Source organism: Sipha flava, unplaced genomic scaffold (genome assembly GCF_003268045.1).
Source record: "Sipha flava isolate LNK unplaced genomic scaffold, YSA_version1 64_pilon_pilon, whole genome shotgun sequence".
Lineage (NCBI taxonomy): Eukaryota > Metazoa > Arthropoda > Insecta > Hemiptera > Aphididae > Sipha > Sipha flava.
In genome coordinates this window covers 1,490,542-1,512,050 of record NW_020273604.1, presented here as the reverse complement: position 1 = coordinate 1,512,050, position 21,509 = coordinate 1,490,542, and the positions used below count along the sequence as shown (strand labels likewise).

Here is a 21,509-nt window from a genome sequence, read left to right as displayed (position 1 = left end):
AATCCGAAATATTCAGTCGGCTTGACGAGTTCAGTTTAGATCTATTAAATAATTCAAAGTTTTAACTTTTGATATGTCCGACGAATCGAAATTCACGATTCTTCTTGGAATTAATTCTATATGCTTAGTATATTTGACAATTCTCAATGTTACTGGATAAACGCATTCCTGAATATTCAGGACGATCATGGTGTAGCAATGGCGGCGGACGAAGAACAAATTGACCGAGTGTTTGATAATCTGTAAATGTAAATGATTTCTTCGTCTTATCGAATCAATTATCGGAATTGTTTACAAGAAACTCTGAAACGGGTTCCGCATAACGGTATAAAATGAGATGGATCCTTATTTTTAGAACATAAACTTCTATAGTATTATTATAATTTAAAGTGGTGAATTAATGATTTATCTTAATTTCCTGCTATTGCTATTTCCAGTTATGTTGCCTGTATTTCTTTGCCGATCTTGCAGCGTCAGATTCATAATAGTTGATGTTATGATTACAAGTTTGATTCAGTTGTTGAAAGAAAAAAAAAATGGAATAATATTATGTTCCTTTAATGTTATCTCATTAGCTAAATAATGTTATTTTCCACGTGATATCACTGATTGCCATTACAATAAATTATAATAAATTATAACAAATATATACATATATACAAAGATATGTGGAAATATTTTGGAGAGGAAAAGTGTATTGCCATCATAAAAATACACCGAGAAATTGGTAATCAAAAAGCTTATTTATATTCATTGTAGGTAGGTAAACTCTCGCAGTTCATACCGACGAAAAAAATTTTAATTAAGTTATTATAATTATATTACGTTTGAACAATTAATTTTCAATTTTAATAACTGGAATGAGGTGCGAGCTAATTATCATAATCGCAACGTAAATTTCTACTGGAATTAAACTTTATAACTAGGTATTTCTTCCCCCTTCCTGCTCCGTCCCACGTGGGTTTCGCATGTCGGTGTTATAATACACTGTAGATTTAGTATAAATTATTGATGAGGAGAAGCTAATGTCACGTTATACACATCGTTACAGGATACTCGTTTCGTCAATATTGTCCACAGGGGTTGAATAACAGAAATCGATATGTGCGGGAATGTAAGTATACATACAAATGTGTGAAAGTATATAGTGCGTACAATGAATTAATTGTTTTAAATTATGGTCTTGTGTATAAGAGCACATATATACCGTATATATGCTAACGGCACACAAAAATGAAATGCTTTAAAAGTATTGATTTCAAAAAATAGTTCTATAACTATACGAGATAGCTGCATAATCCGCCCGTAGACTTTTATGTATGTAGCCGCGCGCGGGATTCCGAAACATTTTTACATTACTTCTATTTTGAATTACATGTTTCTTAATCCGCTCGAACAAGATGGTTTTCTTTCTCTTTCACTCTATATTTTTCCCCTTTCTTTTCCTTTTTCTTTCTTTTTCTGGTTTTTATTTTTATTTTTTTCGCCGTGTCGTGGTTGCGGAGAGGGTTATCGATATACATATACATATACATACATACATATATGTATATACATAGAGTACTGAACGTCATTTTTTTCCAACTCCACCATTAAACTCGGATTACAGAAAATCGTTAAACGTACCCATTGTAATTTGTTACACAAATATCTCACGATGAAACTGTTCGTTCTATTTTGCAATACGTATTGATGCTTGTACCAAAAACGGAATACGTACACAACGGTTGTACCCGCGTAACAATGGTATTATCCACTTTTTATTTTTCCGTTCGAAAAAAAAATAATATCTGGTTGTCTTATTGCCGAATTTGCTTGAATCAATTAGAAGTGATTGCGAACAGTTCTGAAGGTGGCCGCAAGGAATCTAATTTTAGCGATGGGATAATGAAAATAATGTTCACGTTCCCGACGAATTTTCCTGTACAGAAACGAACGAACCGAAATACTTTTTCTGATATGGAGGAGGAGGGATATTTTCTATGAATGTACAAACGTAATATTTATTTATTTTCTTTAAATTATAGCCATTCAAAATAATGAAATTGTTTTTGTACGCCGAGTTAAAATTAATAATTGTGTACAAGGAGAGAAAAGCTACTCACGTTTGTTTATGTTTTTAAATCCTATGTAAAATCATACACCCGTCATTCCGTAATCCAAATTCGATATTTATGAAAATAGTGTTCGTAATTTAGCAGAATAAAAAATGTTACCAAATAAATTGTATACTAATTTTTGCATTCAATACTCCAGTGACACGAAAGATTGTAAGATTTTCTGGGCACGTTCGTTTACTATTTTGTATTTTATTTGTCACATTATTATTTTTTAACCGGTTTGAATAAAAGCTTAACAGTTTTTGAGTTTAATTAAAATGGAATAGTATGGAATAGAAATTCAGTATTAAAAAAATATGAACGAAGTAATTTACTTCAAACATTGTCTTAACGCATTATGTACAGTAGACTCGTTGAATGATTCGGTTTACTTTACGTAAATAATTATAATTAATTATACTCTGAATACTAGGTATATACATTAAAAGTAAACAAAGAATTTAAATTTAACGATTTTTCGTTATAATCTTTTTTTTTATTTTTTTAAAAAACCTGTGTATTGTTCGGATTTTCAGTAGGTCAAGTAGAGTCGGTAAACGGTTAGAGTTTTTTCGACAGAAAATGGCGCAAACAAAAGTTAACGGGTGTAAAAATTAAAAAAAAAAAAAAATAAATAAATAAAAATAAAACAATAACAATCGTAACGGAATAAAACGAAGAAGCGTCGCGAGATTTTTGTTAAACTCTCTTGGCGTAGCACGAGTTAGTCGAAAAATCTCCGTACCCGTTCAACCAGTGTGCGCTCTTTAGCGCCGGTGTGCTGTCCTCACGTGTGTAGACATCGACAACTTCAGGAAATCTTCGAAACCAACGAAATTCAAGTAGTTCATTTCATCCTCTTCTACTGTTTAACGATTTAAAATATATATATATATATACTCGTATGAACGTACCATTTATACATATATTCGCTTATGTACACTTGTATGCGTTTGTGTATCATGATATATATATATATATATATTATTGTTACTCCTATCCTTTTGTACTCCGTTCGAATTTGCCAGGATATGAAATATATATATATATTTATATGTTATGATAGCGTATATAATACAACGGGTTATGATCAAAATAATAATTACTTAAAAGATATATACATATATATATATATAAGCGCTGTACCTTTATTATGTTGCGGTTTCGATATGTGTATATATATATACATACATATCTGCGGTCTGATACTGATGGTAATAATTTAATAATTCCGAAAAATACAAAAAAAAAAAAAAACGGACAATATTTATGATTTTTTTAGTATTTTTAATTATGCAGATACGGGCACACTTTAACTATAAAGTTCAGCTAATGAAAACTCCATTAATTTAATATATTTTACACGTTTGTCCCGACACAGAGGTTTCATGCGTAAAATTGCATTTTAAAGTGTTATAAAATTATGGATTAACCGTCCAAGGGTATTTGGTGGGTACATGTATGTATATAGACGCCTCTCTATTCCGTTTTTTCGTTTGTTGATAATAACTAGCCCATATGTATTAACACCAGTCATATTTTTTCTCTTTTTGTTTTATTTTTTTTTTTTTTATCGGCTTATAAAAATTCCAAACAACCAAGGTATACGAGTTATGGGCAATTATTTATTTCCCGAATAATGTTGTAAGCTCGTAAACTTAGTTCAAACATAGTTATGCGTATGTGTGCGTTTGAGCGAGCGCTTAATGTGCGATTTGTATTTTAATATAAATTGTAATTCATTTCACTTGTAATCGTTTAAGTTATATGGAAAAAAAAAAAGTCCAGAAAAAATATTATTCCATTAATTTGAATAATACTTAAAAGTCTTATAATGCAATGGTATTTGCAATGGTATACAGCTTTCTCAATAAATATTCGCGGGAACACAACTGTTACGATTATAGCACGGATTTCTATGAAATCGCATATTTTTTTTCTTTCAATATTTTTGGATTTTTGTCAGTTATCTCTACGAATCATCAGAATTTGAAGCTAATGGTGAAATTTTTAATTTTTTGCATATTTCTGCATATTTAGAGGTTATTGCATATTTTTGTATATTTTGGCAAAATTCAAAATTTATTCCATATTGAAGTGTAATTTTTAAATAAATGTTTAAATTAATATTTTATCTAATAGAAAAGTTAAAAATAAATTTCATAGTCACTAAATAATAATTTATATATAGATTTAGTTATAAAATAAATAATTGATAACGACGTAAACTTAATCGCTCTTACTGTGTCAATCGATTATCGACATACCACTTTCTTCAAATATGCCCCAATAACTTCGGTTGACATCGAGGGTTCGTTTTTAGTCTTTAAAAGTATGTTAATCAATAAACGACACAGTTTCACAGAAGATAAACTTGAAATGCATATGGTTATTTATTTTAATAATAAATAAAATTTTAAAAATAAATTAAGTTCAGAAAATTCCCTAAATTTTTTTGTATTAAGTATTTAAGCAATTAATTTTTATAAGTTGAATTATAAATTTTAAATAAATAAAAAATTCTTGCATATTTTTTGCATATTTTCATAATTTTGATTGCATATTATATGGCATATTTTGATACTTTTAAGTGCATAAAAATCCGAGCTCTAGTTATGATAAACTTGATTGATGGGTGTTCTGTCAAAATATTTCCGCAAAAAATATTTCAGATTCAATTATTATAATTATTATAATTTATTATAAATTTAAAATTAAATTATCTCACCATTATGCATTAATTAAGTAACATGTATTATTATTTATTATAAATTTTAAATTTTCTCACGCTTCATACGGTTTTAAAATATTATTGATGTTGTTAAATTCAGCTCGTCTTTATCGGAAAACCGACATAGATAAACGATAATTTTCCTTCAAGAAACAACCTCGAAAGAGTTATAATTAAAAACATAATAAATTTCTAAATTCCTCATAGAAATACTCTTATTCGGTCTATATTATTAATACTTGTTATATTATATTTTACTAATATGCTGTTGTATAATATCTACATTCAAAATATTCATTGTTTTCTCTTAAAATAATTTGTACCAGAGATATTATTACCGGAGATATTTCGTGTCGGAGATATTGTTACCAGAGATATTTTGTGTCAGATATATTTTGACGGAGATATTTTTACCGGAGATATTTTGACGTGAAACCCGACTGATGTACGTACCTGTGAAAAAATCGACAAGACATCGACGGAAAACAACACCAAAAAAAACGAATTCTAGTAGCGATAAAAGAAGTAATAATAAACAATTTTGTGAAAAATATACGTCGTTATTATTTCTAGAAATAAGTTCTCAAAGAATCAAAAACAAATAACGGTCAACGTGTACCTTTTAAGTATCACGTATGATATATATATATATATACAAAATACACAGCTACCTGCAACAACAATAGTACACCACCAATAATATTTTGAAGTATTTTAAAATAGTCGTTTAGTATACCTAACACATGACCAAATGTGCAGTTAATACGTTTAGTACAGAAATGACAGTTCCGGAATGGCTATGGGTTAGTTTGCACTCCGAAGAACACGTAGCCGGATACGAGTCAAGAACTCCATCAATGAGGCAACAAAGTCCTTCACCTTAATTTCTATACATTTATATATTTATTTTAATAATTTTAACTTTGTACCTGGCGGTGCGTTTAGAGATCTGCCCGTGATACCAAAATGTTTTTTTTTTTTTTTTAATGACATACTCGTAAATAGTATGGTAGCTTTCTCGTCGAAGTAACGAGTTTGATATTTACATAATATTACTATATTATTTGCGAGAGAAAAATGTGTCAACCACCGAGGGAATACGACGAGCAAACACGTTTTTCGCGCACATTACCTCTGCTGAGAATATTATCCCCGAGTAAGCCAATGATTTTATTAATTCAATGTAGGAGGACGGAGTTCGATTAAGTTGACAAGTAATAGAATATGTAAGTATTGTAATTGTTGATTTGTCGACACTCAGGCTCCACTAGCTTGGAATTCTTTCAAGAATACGAGTAGATAATCTGTGCTTACCAACAACACGCACTAGTTGTACTTTCTACGTAATTAAAAATATATTATACTCGTAACATTTGTCTTTTGTGTGCGGTTTTACCCGTAGTACGACCGAACCGGCCTGAACAATACCATACGGTGTGCACTCATCACACCGTGGTGCGCACGCATCACTGCAGTCACCGGTTAACGGGTTCAGGCGAACAAACGACATCGGTAAATTTTAATTACAAAATCACTGAATACAACCGTGCGGGTGGTTTAAAGCGAGTTATTTGTCACGGTTCGCGACGAAAACTTTTCGAACTCGTATGCCGCTGCACGAAAATATGAACTTACGACGACAATCTCCGAGGGTGTGTTATAAATTTCTCGGAAAAAGGACGGGCCACTTATATCGAACTCCTTCGCTCCATTGCGGAGTTGTATACGTGTATAAACTGTCCATGCATGCGCGAATCGAGAAAATTTCTGATCTTAAGGTCCCTCGATCTTCGCGATTACCGAACAAAGGTGTTGTTCGCAAAGTTTGCCATGACCTAAATATTGTTTTTGTCACCGCGTCGATGAATAACTTTCGATTTCATAAATAATCGTTGTTAAAATGTACTATCATCAGCACGATAAAACTTTTTTCACTCGTCTATTGTTGTGCTATTTATTTTCGGCACGACTTCGCGGCGGTCGTACATCATTGGCCGTAATGTTTTAATTGTCTACTGTTCTATCGTGAAAAAAACGGGCGCGACACGGCTGCGCGCGGTCCTTATCGGCAGTGCCGCCCGTTTTACACATACGATTGCGCCACATTATTTCCAATTTCATTCAACGTTGCCAAACCTATTTACGGTAAACATCATAGCTGGTTATGGTATGAACCGATAACGTTTTTCCTATACCCGATAGCGCCAATATCGTCGACTGATATTAAGAATTTTATCTTTGTCGCAAATTGTCATACAGATGCGAATATACTGCATAACCACGCACATGATGGCGGTTTATGTTTTCGGTCGTGTTAGTCGGCGTTCGTACATTTTAAGTTCATATTGATTTTCTAAAGTAGAAAATGAAATTCGCCGTGTGAGTCCGGAAAGAGGGAGAGATTTATTAGAAGTGAATGGGGCACCAATTTCGATATATTAGACAGCGTCTGAAGTACCACATTAAATCATTAAGATATAAAATATTTTAGAAAAGCTACATTGAAAAACGAAAAAATTTCCCGCCCTTTCTTAAATCTTTGGAACATGCCACTATGAAATCGAATCGATTACAATTAATCGATACAAATTAAGAGTTTTTTTTTATGTTTATAGCGGAAAAATGTATTCGTTTATCTGACGATTGTTTTTTTTATTTGCATAAACGCTGAAGAGAAGCGTCTATGTTTAAAGCGTTGAACAAATTAATTTGCTGACAAAACATTCGATCATGTTCCAGATTTTTTTTTGCAATTATTTACCATTCATAGATATAAAAACGGTACTCACATACATTAAGTTAATTTTCTTTTATAAACGAATAAATTAAAGAACACATTTATAAGTGTATGAGAATAAATATATTTAGTTTTTTTGAAAAGTTATCGCTTTTTAAAAAAATTGAAATTTTACGTCTTTATTTTGAAATCAGTACTATTGATGAAACAAAAGAAGTTTTCCCATCTGTTCAAATTAAAGCATGACTTTTTCACTTAGAGTAAACTTGATATCGCATTGTTTATTTCTTATTGGAATTATTCACTTTTTTATTGATAATTTTTAACTCGTAATAAATTTTAAAAACACGTTGAGTGAATTTGGCAACGTCAATGCCAATTTCGCGCGCGCAGTTTTATCCCGCCGGAAAAAACAACGTTTGAAAAGTGAAAAAAATACCATCGCAACGGTACAGCAACGTTATAATAATGTACTTGACGTCCTTCACGGTTTCCCATACAATAAATTCAGTACTCGTCCATACACAACCGTTGAACGTATCACATGTGGTGTAAACTACGAATTAATTTTCCGAAGGAACGTATGGGTTAGCCCTGGACGTGGCGAAACATTATCAAAAGAACAACGTGACGTGCGCGCGGGAACCCTAACGCGCGCGCCGCGTAACTCCTTCCCGCCCGGTCGTTCGACTCACCTACAACGTTGAGCTGGAACGCCAAACTCATTTTGGGCTCGGTGTTCACTTGGCATTCATAGATCCCGGCGTCTCTCGGTTGAGCAAATTTAATCAGCAAGGTCCAATTGTCCGAGTTATCCGGGTGGATGACTTGGAATCTCTGGTCACTGGTGTAAGTCAGCACTCCCGCCGTCAGAATGTGCAAATCTCTCTTCCGCATCCACGATACCTGTACGCGAACACATCAAAAACACGTCGTCAGTAATCATCGTCATTAAATTTACAATCGATGTAACATCATTATTAATGTTATAATTTCTGTTCGGTCATTTTGAGAGCCGAGATGAAAAAATACAACTAGAGGTGCATGAAATGCTCCCGAGGTCGGAAACGGACGGCAGCGGCGATAATATAAAACGCGACGTTATGACATCCATGCACACACTACCGTTTTCCAACGGACGAGTCTTATCGATGAAAGTATTATATAAAATTAAACTGAGCGCTGCGAAAATATACTAATTTTGTTGTTCACGCCGAAAAATGTGTTTCGATTTTTATGAATACTATACAATACCCATGTGTTTAAGATCTAGTACACGCGCGTGCTTAGCAAACCGAAATATCTCCGTATTACGGACAGTAACGTTAATACGCACGGGGAAAGACGAAAAAAACGTGAACTTTTGATCATTTGATGTCGTAGAAGTGATTACAATACACGTGTATGGATTATAAGCGAACGGCATGTTAATTGCAGAAAGCGTAAAGAAAGCGTAGCACAATAAATTAAATCGGAACTGTAACAAAATAATTGTTTTTTTGTTTTTAACGACCAACAACATGTTGTCTACGTTTTACCATATTCTTTGAGATATCAATTTGAAAGTTCAATTATGAAAAACAATCTTAGGAATTTCAGACGTATTATTTATGTCAATTGTATGACAATAGTAAATAGTAATAAATCATATATAAAATTTATGGGGGTAACTCTACGCTAAATATATTTCCAATATAGGATTTGAGTAAAGAATTTACACGAGAAAAATATATTTTATAATCGAAAAATAAATTAAAATCGAAATCGATCAAAGTTTTTGTGGATTTATATAAATAAAATGATATATTTTCTTCTTCGAATACATTCATGTGTATTAAAGTTTCGGACCCATCGGACCCAGGTTTCATATCCAGTGTATGTTCACATTGCCGCTATTGTGAACAAAATATCAGTACGCTCAGTGTTAAGCGTCAGTAGCAGATTCGAGTGATTACTTTTTAATAATTTTTACGCAAACAGACGATTATTTGAACACAAAAAAATAAACAATTCGTCATACATCTTCTGATAATCATTATTACCTTATGTTATTTAAAAATGTAATTTATCAGTATAATTAAATTGAGAAAATATGTTTACAAAACAAGGAAATGTATTTTTATTCATCAGTTATTTAAAACGAATTTTATTTCAAACCCATCAATAATAATAACATATTAATTAATATTTTTAAGTTTATTACAGGATATTTGAGGATCTGAGTGGAGTGACGATGCTACTGAATTTACAATGATGCGTTTTATTTAAACACTCATTGACGAAACGGTAAACGTGTACCGAATATTTTATTCGATGGATGTGCAATCAACTGAAAGTTTGATGTACCGTAAAGATGATAAATTATAGAATTTTTAAAACTGTCATCGATTTTTGAAGTTTAATTTGTACGCTCGAGTTACTTTTAGTTCTAATGAAAAAAAAAAAAAAGAAAAGGAATATTTTTCCCGCATATACATATTTATAAGCATAAAAACGTTTCTATTCCTACCATACAATAGAACATTATAACGATTAAATTTAAAAATATTCATCAAGTAAACCGTACGAGTATTAGATATTAGTATTAGTATTAGGATAATATAATAATCGTATGTAATACCGTAAGGAAGGTTGGTATTTTTTTTTTAAAAATAACTAACCTAACCTAACCTTTAATATATAAATTTTTTCTCGAGTTAGCTTATGAGATTTTTTTCCCCGTAGAAAATTGATTAAATTTCGAGTAAACAGTCAGCTGCACGGTGTCCGTTGTCTTGAAAAACGAATCACGACGGCTACAGTATATTACAGACGTACCGCCGGAGTGGAATAACTTGATTAGAATAGTAACGACCGTGGCTTACCGTGATGTTGCAGTACTCGAACGGTATCGAGTGCGCGTGTTGATTTGTTCATCAATCGCGCGCGAACCGTATTATATTGTACATTACACTATCGTCGAGTACCACGTCCCGCAATGGCGCGGTTCGCGGAAAGCGATCGATATTCGAAAATCGCGCGGGTTACCCGTTACATCGTATCAAAAATTCAACCCCCTAGCGCGACGGGCACATATTCGATTTAAGCCGGTCAATTTGTTTCGCGGTCAACAACCCGCGGTGATTTGTCCGGGACCATGCAGGTACACGCATATTTTACTATTAATTTCACCGCCACGTGAATTATTCCCGCCCGGGGTCCGGAATAAAGCAACTTTTCTGCCGGTTGAACATCGCACGCGTAATATATGTTCGTTCGTGATCCGCGCGCGTGCGATATTTCAACAACGGCATCGACGTGTACACACGTATTTCCTAGTGCTCGGCTGTACGACCGATGTAAGGGAGGTTTTTTTTTTTTTTTTTTTTCCCGGCCGATTTCATCTGTTACCCCCCGATGCCGCTGCGCCCGTACACTGTTCGCACTACGTGTAACGTGCTCAAACGATTCGTTCAAAATGTTTCCGGCGTACCGTAAGGTACGGGCGTATACATTTTTAGTTTCTTAAATCTTAAAATATTCAAACCGAATTCGTAGGGTCCATGGATCGAAATCCGAAAAGTCGGACCGATCGATCTTGAACGCACGTAATGAAGAATTCACAACAGTTCTCGGACGTATCATCGCATCGGTCGGTCAGTAGGTATAGTTGACAAAAGGTAAAGGTATGTTTCGGTTGAAATAATCGACCGTTTTCGATACTCGTACTTTGTTCAGCCGTTGACCCAATCATATCGGTTATGCGTTGTGTATCATCGGCTTACGTTTTTTTTTTTTTTTTTACTGCCTATTAATGCAGTGCGAGTTGGCCATTTCGAAAGATTGTGATTTTGTTCTTCTGTGAGATATATCGAAAACTATCAGGCGATATCGATGTAATATTTAATATTAATTTTCTCTGATTATTCATTGTGTTTTATATGAACAATAGAAACAGTTTATAATAATACCGGTTATAATGACCTTAAATTGCAAGTCCCCGTAGGAATTCTATTATCTATGTACTTATTTGTACCTATCGATTATAATGACGATTTTATAATGAATTTACCGATGACTGCTATTTTAGATTACACTGAAAAAATGTGTCATGTTTTTTACTATATTTATCCGAGGTTGGCACTATAACAAGCGATAATATTAATTTATAGTGCTAGAGTAGATCTTGAGGCAAAATAGAACGAGGGTTTCAAAACGAAACATTATCAGTTAAGAGCCTTCGAAATTTAATGCACCTGAATTTAGACAATGTTTTACTACGATGGTTTAATTATCAAGGATGCATTCTAACTAATGGGATTTTTAATCAAATTGAAATGTACTTCATTTTAAAATAATTAAATGACTAAAAAAATATTTTTGTCTATATTTTTTCTTACTTGTATATTGAAGTTACGATTAAGTAGTGAAAAAATAATACATTTCCTGTAAGAAGCTATTATATATATATATATTATGTTTACATAATAAATTAATAATTAAATTTTTTCAATTTTTTTTTCTCGTAGTTTTCATTATTATGCCTAATTTCGATTAGTCTTTTAAATGTTATTAAAATGGTTTTAACTATATATAGATAAAACTATTTATATATATATATATATCGTATGTATATATGAGTAAATATTTCAAAAATCTGTATAAATCGATTTAATCAATAATAAATTAAGATCAACGTCGAGCAAATGGGTATGGTTGGACATTGAAGTAAATATTTCAATGGGTTAAAATTTTCATTACACAGGAAACAGACAAAGAACAATAAAAAAATTAATAAATCTTTGATAAGAAAGGCAAATATTTTTAATAAACGCAATTTGTAAAAGGAAGTTATAAATCTGTGGAGCACACATATAATGCAATATTTCATAAGCTGTGAGTATTCAATGTACTTATTGAAAGTCGAACGTAGTTCTAGAAATTAATGTACTCCTTTGGTATGGATGTTGGTTTTTTTAAACAAACAGTAATTCCAATAAATATCATTATTTTATTTGCTCGACGAATGAATGTCTTAGCTTCGACCGTTAAAATATACATTTACAATCAAGAAAATCTAACATTTTGTTACGTGTTTTGTTTCTCTTTAACGAGGTAAATATTTATAGCGAAATAATTCAAAATATATTACGTTTTACTGGTACAACGAATGCGTTCGAGTGGAACAAACAGAGACCGTGTTCCGGTTTTGAAATAAACCGATAATAATATATGAATAAAAATCTAAGAAAGTATTGGTAATGTTTTGCGAACCACTTGGCTTACTCATGAAATATATTGTTTAAAATTAGAATTGAAATATGAAATTATAACCAGTGAAATTCATTGCAATGCCTTTACTTTATTAAATTTAATGTAGTCGATCTGTGGACATTAAGTTGAAACGCAACTAGTAAACACGCTGTTTGAAATCATACTAAGTAGTACAACTAATTTAATGAAGCTAAAGTCTATTTATGTTTTTCGTAACAATACTATAAAGTATAAAAAAAAAATAAATAATTCTTGCTACTATGATGTTGAAAAGTATAGTTAAAATACTTTTTTATAAAATCAACCAATCACATTATAGTTGATTTAACTTTAACGACAACGATTGCCGTGACAACGCAACATACGTATAAGTGTTGACACCAGCAGCAAACAATGGTATTTTTTACGTGGTCGGGAAATAAAAAAAAAAGTACAGCGGAAAGGTGAGTTGTCTTATCAAATGTCTGTATTACCCTAAAAAATACAAAGTATATTCTTTGCCCAAATTTTCAACTTGTTTTTTTCTAATAATTCTGCGAATGGAGTTTATTAAAAAGTAAAACATGAAAATGAAAAATTTCTTTTTCACACAAAAAATAGAAAAAGAAAAAATATATGTTATTTAAACAATGTGTTAACAGTGGAAATTATACTGTTTTTTTTTTTTTTAAATAATAATATATTTCTGAAGGCATAGAGTAAGTTTATACAGAAAGAAATAGAAGATGAAAGAAAATAATTTTTTTTTTTTTTTTATTAAGAAAATATAACATTTACAATCTGTGCGTCTTTTGAACAATAAGCAAATTTGTAAAACAACATAAAAAAAAAACAGGATCACATGATAAGGGAAGCCATCCAGTGATAGGACCCTTTGTTAGTATAGATATATAATATATAAATATATAAATAATACATAAATAATTATAAAACAAAGGTGATGCAGGTGTAGTGTTTTTAAAAAGGTAAACGATATTTAATAATTAAGAAACTGTTTCGAAGACGATAATTGTAGGGAATGAGCAGATAACGTCAGAAGTGACATGTCGAGGAGAAATATGTAAAATCGAAATAGAATATTGTAAAAGGAAATGAAAACGTAGACGTAAATAAGATAATGCAGTGAAGATGTAATTGGAAAAACTATAGATTTATGTTCATCAATATCGCTTTTATCCATGTATCAAAGTGCATTGATATTTAAATCATCCGAATATTTGTTCAGTATTCGTAAATATCAAACACGAATACGTACATTGTTATAATTTGAATATTTTATAGTGTCATACATTTTTTACTCTTTTTTTTTTTTTTTTTTAAAGGCCTGTTATATTTGTAACACTTAAACCACCCTAATAAATTCCAATACAAAGTCTTTGAGCCGTAAACGGTTTTTAGTATTTTTTCCCCTTAATAATTCAAGACGAATAAATAAATAAAATGTCCCCACTCGTCGAATGCATTAGACAATTTATCTGTACACTTACGACAGTCGATATAACGAATCATGTTACATCGTAAGAACAGGAAAGGTATAGGAGCAATTGTTTTAAAAATGATTGGAAAACATAATTCAGGAGCGAATTTTATACTGCGCAGCGTGTCTGCGGGTGAAGTTGAAATTACAACGATGGTAACACACTAATCTTAAAGGACATAAAAACACCTAAAAGCCATCTTCCGAGAATACGTCAGGCATCGTATATAGTTGTAAATATATCAGACACGTCTAGCGCTAAGAGCTGGGCTGGAATAGCAATTGTCGGATAATATACGAAAAAAAACAATGGAACGACCACGTACACGTATACGTTATTCAGACAACATTGTTGAATCTTTGGCCATTCCGAGAGAATAAAATTTCAAATGAACAAGAAAGAAAACATGTCATTCTCGGCAATTCGTTAAGTACAACAAGAGTTATTTGAAATGAGTTCAACCTGACACGGTGCAGCGAATACATTATTCAAAAGGTTTGAGTCCGGGAACACATCTATACGGTTAATTCTCGCGTGAGACAACCGTGGCTCGCAGTGTTTTCAGAATCATTTAGGGATAAAGAATCCGCGACCGTCGAACCTCGAGAATTGATGCTGCACGGACGCGCAAGGTCGTCGCGCGAAAACGCCAATGACCGCACGCGATTACTAAAATTTAAACAACGAAAAAGGTACGGTATGGTGTATCGATTTTCAACGTGACCGAATGTTCATCTTGTACGGATTACGTTTTGAAACTCACGCGCCACGACGGATGCACTGCGCGCCGTGTACTCAGGTCACTCCGATTTACCGACTTAGGTTTTTGGGTTTTTGTAGCGCATGTTATCACCGAACTCATCGCGCGAAGGAACACGCAAGAGGGGTTTGTACTCCACGTGTGAGTCGCTCTAACCGCGATGTAGTTTTTCGGCGCTACGCGTTCAGAAAGGCGTATCAAATCACGTCTCTAACGTCCGCAATATCGTAGCAAACGTACTCGATGTTGTGACGCACGTTTTTACGGTTAAAATCAATGCATTTCCTAACAATGCGACGAGGCGACCGGACGCATGATCAGTGAACGAGAAAGTGATATTTGAATTTAATACACGGATGACAGTATCAATTTTTTTTTTTCCCCGTTTAACTTTCCCGAGTGTTCGGAACCGTGTCGGGATATTTCGCATTTACAAACGATTTTTTTTTTTCATCATCCTTATCCCTTCCTTTCCACTTGATAAAATATTTAATATTTCGACGGGAACACAAGCCGAAACTAGTCCATAAGTTTCGTGTTCAAGTGAACGTACCGAGTGGTTTCCCGTTTCTGCTCAAATGTGTCGATTCAACGGTAATTATGTAAACGGCATGACACGCGGCGAGTGCCATTGCTCTAAGTGCAGCGCACACGAGTTATAAAGCAAAAACGCGTTGCGTTTGAAACAAGGTGAAACTACCGTCCTGCCGTGTAGGGTTTTGTTCCGATGAGCCAACACGATTATATTATGTTCGATAATACCGACGAGATTTTTGTATCCCGGCTAACTCAATGTCATCTGATCCAGACGAATGCCTACAAAACGAAAGTAGCACCGCCAGTTGCATATTTATTAAGCAATATAGCAATTTATTGCGTACGCATTGAATACGAATGCGACGGCATAACGTGTAGGCAAAAGCGATACACCACTGCGTTGGAAAACGGTTCTGTTTAAATCGTCGTAATTATTATATGATTTATTGTTGGGGATAAAACATGTATGATGTTGTATTGTTGTTTGATGAATACAGTGGTGTGAATCGTGCAGTAGAAATTGTTTATCGGGATTCGTACAGTTATGTTTATGATTAAGATAAGAAATAAATAAATAAAAACCCTACTCTGAATTTGATCTAATTCGTAAAATTAAAAGAAAAAAAGGAAAAACGGATTATTCTTACGGAACATACCGCATTAATGCGAAACGGTAGACCACAATGAATACATTATACCTACAAAAAAAAAAAAAAATCTACTCGTGTGAACTACAGCGGTAACGTGTATATTTTTTTCGCTTTCTTTGATATACATTTTTGATGAAGGGCTTGGAAATTTATCGTTCAAATGTTACGTAATTGAAAATTGTCTTTTATTATTATGTTGCAGAAGTAGGTCTTTAGAGCAATTTCTTATCGGATTTTCGGATTTATTATTAGAGAGTGAGACAGGACCAGATAATAGTTACTTAATTAGTTGATTTTAGGTTAGAACAGAATTTTACAGTGCAATTTAGATATTTTTAAGTGGCGTATGATTACGTTTAAAATGTACCTGCAAGTATTATGAATATTATTAATCGCAAGCAAATTGACCGTAATGTTCTGGTATAGAATGATTTTCTGCATCTCGAAATCGAACGGCGCAGTATTGAGTTGGTTGGATCATAGATTTATATTAGTTAAGTTTGTGGAGAAAAAAATGGCTTGGATTTTAAGTTATTTTTAAGGTGGCTAAATCAAGGGTGGATCGATTTTTGCTCGAGTCTTAGCTGTGAGCTCTGAATCATTCATTTGTTTAAGGTCAGACCAACTTTATTTTAATTTTAATTTTTTTATTCATTTTTTTAATAGTTAATGATTTGATTATAATAAACTAAGGAATGGGGGGGGGGGGGGAATCGTAGCTTTCACCGTGACAGAGTTACTAGAATCGATTTTGATTAATTTGTTTTAATCGTTCCGCAGCGATTTGACTTCACAAGTTTATTGTTTTCAAATGGTTTCATTTGAAACAGATCCGAGTGTATTTTATCGAGGTAGACTTGCGTACGTAAGTTATTTTTAGACTTATTACGAATTGCCTGAACATAACTCGAGAACAACGTACGTGAACGTGCGCAGATGCGGTGACCACGTGAGTCTGAAATTATATTTATACCATCGATATTGATCTATTTGGATTAACTATTCACGATAACTGTATACTTCTAAATATGTTATGAGTGTTTCAATGGAAGTACTGAAACGTAATAAAACGGATTCGAGCTGTTTTTCATGTCGGTTTATATAAGTCTCTATTTTTATTATTATTACACAGCATTACCTATTCCAGAGGAAAGCACATTATTGTTGAGCAATAAATCCCTAGTTTTAATGTGGATTCCTTATAGGTACAATGGTTTTAGGTATTTTTTTTTTTCAAAAAAAATTTCAAAACTATATTATTACGATGAACGAGATGACTACGTGAATCGAAACTTAAAAAATAAATACGAGTTTTTTATTCTTATCAAATGCTATCTGAAAATAAATTAACATAAATGCAAATGTGGTACAATAACATTATATTAAACGTATGATAAAAATTCAATTTTTTAATAATCTCGTACTTTTTGTGTACACGTAGCAACATAGAAATTTATATTTCTAAAAGTGTATGATAATATGTGACAGCTTATACTGCTATAAGGTTTATTATACAGAGTATAAAGGGAATTAATAAATTATAATATCAAAATTTATATAGTTTATGGGTATTAAAACCTTTATAATATCTGCAAGAAGTAATAAATAAACATTTAAATATTATTTAGTTTATATTTATTTTCTGTATTAAAGAGATTTCTCTCGATCATAACTTTACAAACTTAATAATGAGTTAATATTATTCGGTAATACATATAATAGATATAAAATAAATATTATTATATGCCTTAGAAATATATTAAACGGATATGACAATGAATTTCAGTAAATTGATCGCCGATGAAATAAGTGACCAGATGTATTTAATTTTAATTATTTAAATAATTTGAAAACTGACGTAAGAGCAATTTATTTAATAAAAAAAAATAACTATAACATATTTATGAAAGTTGAAAATCATTAATAATTCATATTCAAAAATCCACATTGTTTCAATTATTACATTCATCATAGAATTTGGAAATTTGTTCGCTTGTTGTGCTCTAATATAAATCGTATTTATTACAAATGTATTCAGCGATTTAATAACAAGGTGAATTATTTTATCCATGATTAATTCATCGGAGATCAATTCTCTGGATGTCATTACGAAGTTAACTATACGAAAGTTATCCTCCAATAAAAGTTATAAAAATAAATAAAAGCTATCATCGATAGAATTAATGCCCAATAATCTTATCCATTGATTGTATAATATAATATAATAATTATAAATAAAATCTTGTTTGATTTGTTGTTAGCATTATACAGTTATAGTTCCGTGAGAAAGTAAGATTTTACGTATGTGAATTTATATCAAAATTATTAAAAAAAAATTTCTTTAAGTAATTATTTCTATTGACTAAACTATAAATTTATTTGCGAGTAAAGGATAACTGTCGGTATTAATAGTATTATTTATTGTTCTGACGGAAATCACGTAATGATTGACAAACTTACGGCTTTCAGAAATACCTAAAAAAAAATAATCCATAGATTCGTACCTATATAAGGTGAATGATTTTCATTATTATTTATTATAATCTTATTTTTTTTTCAGACCTATTTAAAATAGGTATGTGTATCGGTCGGGTAATGAGTAAACATCTCGCCAGAACGAAGTGTGTTGTACGTTCAACCACCATGGTGGTCAAAACTGAATAAATTATAATAAATTATAGTTGAAATAACAAATACAACGGAACGTTTCCATAGTTGAAGTCCTAGGGGAATAAAATAGTATCTGCTTCCGAAAAGTGTTCGCATAGAAGTGTCGTTCCAATTTAAATTTATAATTCGTTTCGCAGGCGAGTAAAGAAAATTGTAATGATTAAATTATTTCCGTCGCAAATATAGTGTTCAATATGTTAAACGCTGAGCGTTCATTGGCCCACGGTAAAAAGCTTTTATAATGTAAAAACTATCGTTGATTTTCATGGTGACGAAATTTACGATTGTAACTATATCGATACGAACGAACACCGTCGCAGCGAACGTTATAATAATAGGTTTTTTTACGGATTTGTAATATTGCGAAGATTTATACTCACTTGGATTTTAGTGGATTTTATTTTTTATTTTTATTTTCATACGAGTAGTGAAAAACCATTTGAGAAAAGTGATTTTAAAATTCAGGTCAGGGATTTTCTGAGGAACGGTATAACAACCGTGTATGCGCGTACGTATCTGTACGTTCTGGCGGTGATTTCTTACGATAATATATACTCCGGGAAAGGCTGAAAACCATGTTTTAAACATAAACTCGGCTAGCTGAAACCGCACTCATGAGATATGACGGCTGCAGCGTTCGGATAGCAAGCAACGGTGCGTAGTATGGTAACGGGACCGGGAACGTCTCAACCCCATTGTACATGTGTAATATAATTTGATTTCGGGATGTAATAACGAGTCGCCGTCCGAGTGCGCCTCGCGGCGATGAGCTAATACGTTACAGTTACACGCACGTTAAACGTGTTCGCACGCGAACGGATGGACTGTTTTGATTTTTCAGCGATTAGGAACGAAATAATAATAATAAAACTTTTCTCCATCGTCTCTTCGATTTTCCCATTCACCATTCGGGGATACCGAAAAACACTAATAGCTCGTTAAAAATAATGCGCCTTTTTATTTCATCCATATCAAGTATATGTATTTGTACACGTACACGCGCACGAAAGTACACACTCACACACATGCACGCATACGTACGAGTATACGAGTATATATATTTAATTTAAGTTCCGAACAAATCCCGTTGAACCGTTAACGTGTTACAATAGTTATGGCTCTGCGATTCTTTGTACAGTGCAGATTTTCCGGACGCATGGCGGCTATATCGGGCGCGGAAAAGTTCAAATCACGTACGCTTTGCGAGGAAACCGTGTGACGGAAAAATCGGGTAATGAGATGATTGCGAGACTATGGAGAATTATATTTTCAAAAGTCGTTTGAAACGCTTAAGCCATTGATACGGCAGCTTTTAATGCTCTTAGGCAAACAAACAGTGAACATTTTGTACAGACTTTCCGAAAGTTTCTGTTCCGCATGCACATGCAACACGAGCAATTATTTTATATTTATGATCTGAGAGCGGCGGTAGCCCGATTTTCGGAATTGTTTCGTGTCTCGTGATCGTCCTGGCGGCGTACCGTTCGCGTAAGGCCGCACACACGACGGCCTTTGAACGAACGTCTAGTCTAACGTGAACGCGCATCGTTTTTAACGCGTTCTTAACTTTTTTAATTAAAAAATGGCACTCAAAATATCTGATGAGCTAACACGGTGGTTACATTCAGAACTCGTCCGTGAACACCGAAGGATCCATAAGGATTTTGGCCACAACATCCCGTTTCAAAATAACCGTTGGCCACCAAGATTTTACCACTCAGGTACTACGGTATTAATTTTAAAGAAAGGTGTGTTAAAAAGAACAGTATTTTTTCATGTTGATAATGATGCATGAATCATGTCTTGTTGTAGCTCCCAAAAAGTAAATTTAGGACTAAAATAATTGCAAGCGACGATTCATTTACTACTATGGTACAATAGTATACACGTGTGGTAGTGTAATTGATCAGGTTGTTAGATTTACGAGTGATCGGTGCGTTTAAAATAATGGTCGGACAAGTTCAACGACCATTTATAGGATCTTAAAAAGAATAAAAATAAAATAAAATATTGTTCGTCTCAATAACAAACAATCGAGCTGTATTATATTATTTAATGCGTTTTAAGCGCGAAGCGATATATATTAATACCTATACATCTCAACGAGTATACATACATTTTTAACAGACGCCAGTTCCCGGAAGGGATGCCGGGTCTTTTTCAAAGGGAAAACGTTTTGTTGTTAATTAATTAAATCTATCCGGGTAGTCCGGTAGCTCGTTGATCTCGAGAAACTATATTTTAAAACGTGCTCCGTGAACAAATTGTGCAGGCTAACAAGTAGAATATCAAGTGATATCTTTTGAGATTCATTAAACGCGCCGAGTAATCTATTTTATTTATTTAAACAGCGATTGATTTGTTTTAGATCATAGCCAAAACTTACAATTTACTCCCACGACGTAGTAACGATATTAGACCACGGTCGTGGGCAGCGAATCGATAAAATATGTGTTGTTGTGAAACCGAATCCTAAACACCGTTTAACCAATATCACGATTTACAACTTTACCATCACGCCGTGATGTTCGTAAACAAGATATTTTACAGTAATCTTTATTTATTAGACGCACTTAAACGCAGTAGTGCGCAAT

At 32.7% G+C, this 21,509-nt stretch overlaps 1 protein-coding gene across 1 annotated transcript in view; it reads right to left on the bottom strand.

Annotated features, from left to right (window-relative positions):
- The window catches only part of LOC112691520 (inactive tyrosine-protein kinase 7-like), a gene marked incomplete at its 5' end in the record, with an annotated part of 284,123 nt that overhangs the window by 41,890 nt on the left and 220,724 nt on the right, over positions 1 to 21,509 (bottom strand). Inside the window, 1 exon segment of the mRNA XM_025565787.1 lies at positions 8,263 to 8,473. Coding sequence (XP_025421572.1) covers positions 8,263 to 8,473 — 211 coding nt within the window.